General features: G+C 35.2%; 1 protein-coding gene across 1 annotated transcript; it reads left to right on the top strand.

Annotated features, from left to right (window-relative positions):
* The first annotated feature begins 1,073 nt into the window (after positions 1 to 1,073).
* LOC126700272 (ABC transporter C family member 10-like) lies at positions 1,074 to 8,481 on the top strand. Its single transcript, XM_050398347.1, has 12 exons — positions 1,074 to 1,340; positions 2,191 to 3,616; positions 3,786 to 4,106; positions 4,210 to 4,296; positions 4,816 to 5,403; positions 5,492 to 5,656; positions 6,154 to 6,448; positions 6,593 to 6,807; positions 6,882 to 7,187; positions 7,343 to 7,406; positions 7,490 to 7,729; positions 8,153 to 8,481. The coding sequence occupies exons 2-12, from the start codon at positions 2,222 to 2,224 to the stop codon at positions 8,254 to 8,256; spliced, it is 3,780 nt and encodes a 1,259-aa protein (XP_050254304.1). The 5' UTR covers positions 1,074 to 1,340; positions 2,191 to 2,221; the 3' UTR covers positions 8,257 to 8,481.
* Positions 8,482 to 9,988: the final 1,507 nt, after the last annotated feature.

Here is a 9,988-nt window from a genome sequence, read left to right on the forward strand (position 1 = left end):
AGGTTAAAAATTTTATTCATGAATTTAAAGAGATTGTAAAAACAGCACCAAAACAAGATAGTAGGTCCTCTAACCAAACAATAATATTACAACAAGAATTAGTATGTGAAGCCATTAACTTTTACCCACTCTATGACCATCACATCTAAGCGTTGCTGATAATCCCACGCTATGACCATATATATTTACCCATAAAAGCTTATGTAGTGGATTTTTTGAAAGATTCAACCATTTAGACTAAGTTTAGAGTTACAAATTTAAAGTCTGTGCTTTGTATTCAAGAGTTAGGCCATTTTGGATATATACCACTGTATGTTTCTTTAAAAACTTTCTCCTATCTCCTCGTGTGTGTGTCAAAAATATTTAGTATTCTCAAAAAAAAAAAAGAAAAAAAAAAGAAAAAAAAAAGAAAGAGTTATAAATTTAGTAGTGTAACCACACCAACTATTACCCAAATTGATTCTAACAATTTTTTTTATTATTACACATTAATAAAAGCAATAAACAAGAACAACAGTTTTTTGTAACAAATGAAGCTAAAAATCAATGAAGAGTTTCTTTAATGGAAAAACTATTTCAGAGATTCAATCTCATTAAAAAATCAACTATAACAAAATAGTTCTGATCAATCAAAACATACAAAAGATTTGTAGTTTAGACTTTAAAAAGTTGTGCATTATGTGATTCTGCACAAAGTGGAAAATCCAACAACAAATCACTAATCAGCATTTTCAAGGAAAACATTTTTTAGTGGATATCCAACAAAAATTCAATTTACATGAGATTCCAAGAGTCCAGGACTTTATAATAAGTTGCAGGCTTAGAGCAATATCCAACCCAAAAAAAAAAGTTATTACATGGAGAAGCCAAACAAATATATAGTCAATTTCCATACAAAACTATTTCTGGGAATTGGGATTCTCTAACAATTTATGTTCAGTCAATTGTTTAAATTAAGCCTTTAGGTATGCTTCCCCTTTTCTTTTGTCTTGTATGATTCACCTACACTCTTTTAAACGTTGTTTTCATTTAGTGGTCCATGATTAACACAAATCAAAACTTTCACATCCACATGCCATACAGGATTCGTTATCACCATCTTTGTCAATAAACTTATTGCTGTGATTTTATTTTTCTTTATAATGTGAGACCATTCAGTAACTCTCCCCCATCATTGACAGAAAATATGCTTAATGAAAGATGGCATTGCTTATATTTCTAAGCAGATATACTTAATGCTGAATTGGTTTCTCCTAATAGGATACAAGCATGCAGCCAAGCTTTTTGTATAAACTACCAGCTAAGTGAAGGAGAAAGAACCTGCTTTTACGCATATTGAGGTATGTCATAGTCATGAAATTAATATATTTGCATGGAAGCACTTTGAAATTCTCATTCACAAGCAAATAATTAATTTGAGCTATCCTTCATGTTTTGGACAAGTTAGTATTTGTTCCGGACCACAGTGAAGTGTAACAACTGCAAACCAATAGATGGGATAAACAGAAAGTTAGCCAAAACAACAAGAAGCAAAAAAAAAAAAAAAATCTGCACTAGCAATCAGTAGAAAACAAACAATAGACAGATTACTAGACAGAACAATGAGAGATAAACCCCAACTATTGGAAACTACCTGGTTCTAGTTTGAGTCTGTCAATTTTGTTTAGCAGCTGGCAGTGTAATTTGACATCCTGGTAAATACTAGAAAGAAAATTATAGACATCTTTACAGATATTTCTTATTTGCTTTCTTTAAAGATATTATGATGAGCTCTATGTTCCTATCCTCATATGTGATTTATTCATGCATTCCAGGCTAATCTAAGAACAAGAACATGCAAAGTGTTTCACTCATATAAGATTAGCCCTATTAAATGTATCCTGTAACTTTCCAAATTAACACTATTAATAATAATTTTCATAAAAATAATCAGATCTCTTGTAGTTATATGTCCTCCTATACATGCACCTATATATCCTTTGTTTGGTGCACCTGCACTACCATAGCTACATGGCATGTGCATGTTGATTTTTTTCTTCTTCTCCTCTTTTTCCTTCAAAATAATATCAATTAAAAATTTCTATCAATTTTTTTTTTAAATTTTTTTAATTTCAGTTAATTGAGTGTTATAAGTAATTGGATGACAAGTTTTCCGTATAAACATATAATTCTATTTTTGTATGAAAACAGAGAGATTGAAGAGCAAAGAGAAAACAAAAAGATGAAGCTTGAAAGTGATTCTGTAGGACTTGTAACTCCATATGCCAAAGCCGGATTCTTTAGTAGACTGTGGTTTTGGTGGTTGAATCCGTTGATGAAAATGGGCAGGCAGAAAAATCTTGAGGATGAACATATACCCAAGTTGTGCAAGGCAGATCGAGCAGAAAATTGTTATTTTCAGTTCTTGGAGCAATTGAATAAGAAGAAAAGAGCAGAACCAGCATCCCAAACATCAATCCTGGAGGCAATAATTTTAATCCATTGGAAAGAAATGTTCTTATCAGGGTGCTTTGCTTTGTTATATATTCTCACACTGTCTAGTGGTCCAGTACTTCTAAATGCCTTCATACTGGCTTACGAGGGGAAAGGAAAATTCAAGTACGAAGGACATGTATTGGCAATAGCCTTTTTCTTTTCGAAGTGCATACAATCCATGTCACAAAGGCAGTGGTTCTTCCGAAGCAGGCTTGTTGGACTGAAAGTGAGGTCATTGCTCTTAGCAGCCATTTATAATAAACAACTGAGATTATCCAATTCTGCAAGATTAATGCACTCAGGTGCTGAGATAATGAACTATGTTACAGTAGATGCTTATAGAATTGGAGAATTTCCATTTTGGTTCCATCAGACATGGACAACAAGCCTCCAACTATGTATTGCAATACTAATTCTTTTTCATGCAGTGGGGCTAGCAACAGTTGCAGCACTGGTGGTGATAATTCTCACCGTGCTTTGCAATATTCCACTTGCAAAGTTACAGCATAAGTTTCAGTCTAAGCTAACAGTGGCACAAGATGAGAGACTGAAGGCTAGTTCTGAGGCTCTAGTAAACATGAAGGTTTTGAAATTGTATGCTTGGCAAACCCATTTCAAGAAAGTCATAGAAAATTTAAGGAAGATGGAGTACAAATGGTTATCTAAAGTGCAGTCAGAGAAAACATATCATAGCATTCTATTTTGGTCAACTCCGGTTTTGATCTCTTCTGCAACATTTGGAACATGTTATTTCCTTGGAATTCCTCTGCATGCAAATAACGTTTTCACCTTTGTAGCAACCTTTCGCCTTGTTCAGGATCCGATTATAACTGTTCCTGATGTGATAGGGGTTGTCATTCAAGCCAAGGTTGCATTTGCACGTATTATAAAATTCCTTGAAGCACCAGAGCTGCAGAATGCACATGTTAAGAACAATTGCAACACGGAGAATGTGAATTACTCCCTTTTTATCAATTCGGCCAAATTTTCATGGGAAGAGACTGCATTGAAGCCCACATTGAGAAACATAAATTTGGAGGTTAGACCTGGTGAAAAGGTGGCCATATGCGGAGAAGTTGGCTCAGGCAAGTCAACGCTTCTAGCAGCAATTCTCGGAGAAGTTCCAAAAATTCAGGGAACCGTAAGTTACTATTCAACTTCTCTCTGAGTTGTCTCTAATTATATGTATTCCAACACTTCAATTCCCAGGTATTGTTGTGTCCCAATGACGTAAATGTAATGCGCATCTTAAATTGGAAAAAGTTCAAGCATTCTGACTAAGCAATCCGGTTCATTTATTGAAATTACAGATAAAAGTCAGTGGGAAGATTTCTTATGTTTCTCAATCAGCATGGATACAAAGCGGGACAATACAAGAGAATATTTTATTTGGGTCTGCTATGGATGGTGACAGATACAGAGAAGCACTAGAGAGGTGTTCATTGGTTAAGGACCTTGAGTTGCTTCCCTTTGGTGATCTCACCGTAATAGGGGAGAGAGGTGTTAATTTGAGTGGTGGTCAGAAGCAACGCGTTCAACTTGCCCGTGCTCTCTATCAGGATGCTGATGTATTTCTCTTAGATGATCCATTCAGTGCTTTGGATGCACAGACTGCAACAAGCATATTTGATGTAATTTAATTTTCCAAACACCTTCCATATTTTTGTTATTTTTTTTACAATTTATTCGGGTTCAATTACTAACTTAAATGTAAGATTACTTCAACTGTGACAGGAATATGTTATGGGCGCACTTTCAAGGAAGACAGTCTTACTTGTGACCCATCAAGTAGATTTCTTGCCTGCTTTCAATTCTGTTTTGGTTAGTATACCTAATTTCGTATTTAAGTACATAGCGATCTTATTTATCTGGTATTTGTTTTCCCAAAAAGAACTACAGCAACTATGTTTGACGCATTTAATGGCCACCTTGTCTGTTTCTATTATTAAAAATCTCCAAAACCTGCAGAAGAGTTTAAATTTTCTACTGTTAGAATAATGGTCAAATGATTAAATTTCTCAATTCCTAACAACTTTAACTTTTAGGACAAATGGTAGTTTATGATAGCATCAGAGTAGGTGGGCTTGATTTTGAATCTTGTCTTTAAATGGTGGTAGTTTATCTGTTACCATTGTTCTTCTCAATCTCTCCATCACTCATTCTAATTTGGTTGAGCTCCAGTCATCTTTAGCTATTTCATGAATCATGCACTACAAGACCCACTTAGCCTGCAGAACATATTGATCTTTACCTGTTTTGTAATTCAGTATTGAGATTATCATTAGTTAGAATCTGTTAGTTCCAAATACTGATTTGGTGTGAGTTTGATTTTTTGCACAGTTCATGTCAAACGGGGAAATATTACAACAGGCTCCATATCATCAGTTGTTGGCCTCAAGCAAAGTATTTCATGACCTTGTTTATGCACACAAAGAGACGGCGGGTTCTGAAAGCGTTGCCGTTGTTGGTTCTGCCCATAGACGTGGAACATCTTCCCGAGAGATTAAGAATACTTACGTAGAGAAGCAATTAAAAGCATGTGAAGGGGATCAGTTGATTAAGCAAGAAGAGAGAGAAACAGGAGACACCGGCTTTAAACCATACAAGCAATATCTGAATCAAAACAAAGGGTTCTTGTTCTTCTTCATAGCCAGTCTCTGTCACCTTATATTTGCAGTTGGTCAGATATTACAGAATTCATGGATGGCTGCTAATGTTGATAATCCTCATGTTAGCACATTGAGATTGGTCATGGTTTATATGTTGATTGGATTAGCCTCAATAATGTTTTTATCCTGTAGATCTATTTCTACAGTTGTTATGGGACTTAAATCTTCGAAATCCTTGTTTTCACAGCTATTAGACTCCCTTTTTCGTGCACCCATTTCATTTTACGATTCCACACCTCTAGGAAGGATACTTAGTCGGGTAAGCATCACAAACATAAAATGTAAATGAACCTGTTGTTTGATTTCTACAACTCATTTTTCTTCACTTTTCCTGGTATTATGTGCAGGTGTCTTCTGACCTGAGTATCATAGATCTTGATGTCCCGTTCAGCCTTAACTTCTCTGTTTCGTCTTTCATTAATGCATATTCTATTCTTGTAGTACTCGCTGTTGTCACCTGGCAGGTCTTGTTTGTCGCAGTACCATTTGTTTATGTTGTAATCAGATTGCAGGTAAACAACAGACGCGGTCCTTACATGAATTATATTCTGTGGAAAAAATTTTCTTTCATAGCTATTTAAACCAATAATACTTTAGAAAATTATGAACCAATATCCTTGGCTCGTGATGCTAATATAATAGATAAGTGCATGAAGTGGGGTGAACTTTATTACAATGCATATAAACAAATTTTGGATGTTGGATTGCTTCGCATCAATAAGAGTTTAATGTCTAAAATCATATCAGAACTTGTAAGTTCCATTCTAGGACCAAATTACTTCTTTAGGTATGCTGTGAAAGGGTTCAAGAATTTGATGATAATGCTCATCTAATTGGAACAAATTTTCTGAGTAGCAATTATCATTTTTTGCACTCTTCAAGGGGGCTCTTTTTTTGGTCGTGGTGGGGGGAATGGGGGTTCTTTCAATTCAAGTGAAATGTAATTGTGTTCTCTTCTGTTTTAGTGAGTATATTTGACCGAAAATGGCATTGCCTTTTACATTACTAGAGATATTACTTTGCCTCTGCAAAAGAGATGATGCGGATCAATGGAACAACCAAGTCCTTAGTAGCAAATCATCTAGCAGAGTCTGCCGCAGGAGTCATCACAATAAGGGCTTTTAAGAAGGAAGACCAGTTCTTCGCAAAGAATCTTGACCTCATTGACACAAATGCTAGTCCTTTTTTCCACAGTTTTTCTGCAAACGAGTGGTTGATTCAATGGATAGAAATGGTCAGTTCGACAGTTTTTGCCTCTGCTGCACTTTGCATGGTTTTGCTTCCTCCCCGGACTTTTAGCTCTGGTCAGTCAAACTTTATTATCCTTGGAACTATGACCATTGCAATCATTTGGTTATTTACAAAATCTTTATGCCCTTTTCTTGGGAAATATTATTTATTGAATGATATTGAATTACTGAATCTCCCATATGAATTTTCAATTACAGGATTCATCGGGATGGCACTTTCTTATGGTCTTTCCTTAAACATGGCGTTTGTCCGTTCTGTTCAAAAGCAGTGTTGTTTAGAAAATAACATCATTTGTGTAGAAAGGCTAAGCCAATACATGCTTATTCCCAGTGAGGCCCCTGAAGTAATAGAAGGAAACCGCCCCACAACTAATTGGCCAGCTGTGGGTAAAGTGGAGATACAAGATTTGCAGGTAAAGTTTAATTCCTTTAATGCTAAATCAAAGGAAGGTTCCTGTATATACTGAGAAAATTTATTTGAAAACAGGTTAGATATAGGCCCAATGCACCACTTGTTCTTTGTGGGATAAGTTGTTCTTTTGAAGGAGGGCACAAGATTGGTATCGTTGGCCGAACTGGGAGTGGGAAGACAACCCTTATAAGTTCTCTTTTTCGTCTTGTGGAGCCTGCAGGGGGGAAGATTATTGTTGATGGCATTGACATCTCTACAATTGGACTTCATGATCTGAGGTCACGTTTTGGAATAATACCTCAAGATCCTACTCTTTTTAATGGGACTGTGAGATTCAATTTGGATCCCTTGTCTCAAAATTCTGACCAAGAAATTTGGGAGGTATTACATTGGTCCTTTTCCACTTCTAGTTGCTTTAACATCAGAAGTATTTATTAATCTTTCATTGGGTGAACAATGCTTATATATATATATATATAATAAAAATTTCTGCATGGATTGCAAATATGACTGAATTGATAATTTTCCATTTGAAGGTTCTTGGGAAGTGCCAGCTACAAGAGTCTCTTCAAGAGAAAGGAAATGGCCTGGACTCCTTAGGTAACATATCGATATTTTTTAATATGCAGAAGGTTCTGTGTTTTGAGATTTTGATCTTTATCAAAAATAAACTTGCTACTCAGTTGTGGAATATGGGTCAAATTGGAGCATGGGGCAGCGGCAACTTTTCTGTTTAGGGCGTGCACTTTTGAGGAGATGTAAGATATTGGTGCTCGATGAAGCAACTGCATCAATTGATAATGCAACTGATATGATTCTTCAGAAAACCATTCGGACTGAATTTGTTGATTGTACTGTGATCACTGTGGCTCACAGGATACCTACAGTGATGGATTGCACGATGGTTCTCTCTATTAGTGATGGTGAGTCACATACATTACTTCAACCCTTTTCTATTGAATATTCCCTGTGTTGTTGCACCAAAATCGTCTATTTTTCTGTGGATGCCATTCATTATGTCAATTTTTGCTAATTTCTAAAGTTTTTAATCCAAATTTTCTGAACTAGGGTGTTGTTTTAGACATAATCATTAGCTAGATCTGACTTCACAATGTTTACAGTATAGAGAAGGCAATTCACTTTTCTCTTCACAATGTGCAGATGTGTCATGTTGTACTTGTCTACTTCTATAACAATGCGTGTCAACTGTATGTGCAGTATGCATTTTATAGAAGGATCTGAAGTTAATACTATATACAATTAAGTAACAAAAATCCAAATATAAAACTGTGATATTTAATAGAGATGCATAAAGCATGTTCTGAAATGTGTCTATTCTATTTCAGGAAAACTAGAGGAGTATGATGAACCAATGAAGTTAATGAGGATAGAAGGTTCCCTGTTTGGGCAGCTTGTAAAGGAATACTGGTCTAATCTTCAGACTGCATAATCACATTGAACCTAACAACGTAGCCTTTTTGTGGCTCTGTCTTGGTACCATGAAAGAATGGGAAGAAAATAAGTATATTTAGTATAAATAACATTACGGTATCAAAGGGGCAAGAGAGAGGAAAAAGAGAATTGGAAGGCCATGTTGTGGGTTGTATAATGTATTCAGACATATTTAAACAGCATGAATCCTTGTCTCCAAAATGCAATGAATTCCATTAAAACTTTTAAGAGTTCCACTTTTACGGACTACAATCTCCACCTTTTATTGAAGATAGGATTATTCTTGTATGCACTTTTTTCCCAGACTGCAACAATGCTTTGGGGTTGAACCATAAAAATGGCTTTTTCCTCATCCAAAGTCTCAACAGATCGATGACAATGTCCAAAACTATCAATCCATTTAAAATTTATGGCTAATAATACAGCTTAGTTCAGAAATAGTTTCACTCTATATTGGCATTGGAATGATGACAAATGTTAGACAATAAGATATTATACTTGCCTCATTTTGTGCTAAATGATATGTAGCACTCTTTCCTTCTGCTATTTGTACCCCCCCCCCCCCCCCCTTTTTTTTTGCCAAACTAATTGTTGACAATTTTTCCTTAAGCCACTTACAGTTTTCCAGAATGATATGTAGCGCTTTTTTAATCTCTTGTAGCACACTTTCCATGACTCTAGCACTTTTCATCAAACAACTCATAGCTTTTTTTTTTAACACTGTAAACAACTCATAGCAAATGATGACTGTTGAGGCTAAAGGGCTTCTATCTTGTAGCCAGGGTTTTAAATTGCAGTAACGGATTTGAACATGGAATACATGGCAGATTATAGAATCGAACATAACAAGTAATGGATATTGCAGTTTTGAAATTTTGTCAAACTCATAAGTGGTAGGAATTACTGTAGATTGTCAAATAGCAGCCACTTATAGGCAGGTATCCATTGGTTGAACTTCTCATGTGTTTGGAATAGCTTTTTGCTTAAAGTTTATTTACTTATTTATTGAAAGTTGACAAAAGTTAAATGTGTATCTACAAGTAGTAAGATTTTAGAAAGCTGTACTTAGCAAATAAGCTAAAAAGTTACAGTAGGTTATCAACTTATCTCAAAGAGTTGTTTGTATGTAAAAGCCCACTAAAGGAATGCTTATTCTACTTCAAATGTCAATAATGTTTGAAGTAGAATAAGCATTCCTTTTGCAGTGTTTTTACATACATAGTTACAAACCGAGATTCAAAGCCTAAAAACACCCCTCTTTGAGGAAACCTAAAAAACTCTCTAATATTAATAATGCAAAGAGCTATTATAGGTATCCACAGTAATTCAAGAACTGCCAAGAAACAATTAGTAATGGGATAGAGAAAATAAGAATATAAAGAACATAATGAGGAAGGCTAATTCTTCTAATTAATATATCAAAGCAAACCAAATTCAGTGGCAGAGTGAAACCTTAACTGCTTGAAACGCTCTGTTGTTCTTGTTCTCCCTTCTTTTAACCTCCACTTGTGCCCACAAAGCCACTAACCCTAAATTCCAAATCTAGTGCCTAATTTGGGGATTTGTATTCTCTGCTATAGTTTCTTCCGGTTGATCATTAAATCATGTAATTGAGATCCCACATTGAACATTTAAACCATTAATTGGGATAAATAGTGGTTGTTAGTGAATTATTAAAGATTTTATATATTGGGGTTTGGGTTAGGGTTATTGCTTGCGTTTCTAATTTG

Source organism: Quercus robur, chromosome 9, assembly GCF_932294415.1.
Source record: "Quercus robur chromosome 9, dhQueRobu3.1, whole genome shotgun sequence".
In the NCBI taxonomy this organism is placed as follows: Eukaryota; Viridiplantae; Streptophyta; class Magnoliopsida; order Fagales; family Fagaceae; genus Quercus; species Quercus robur.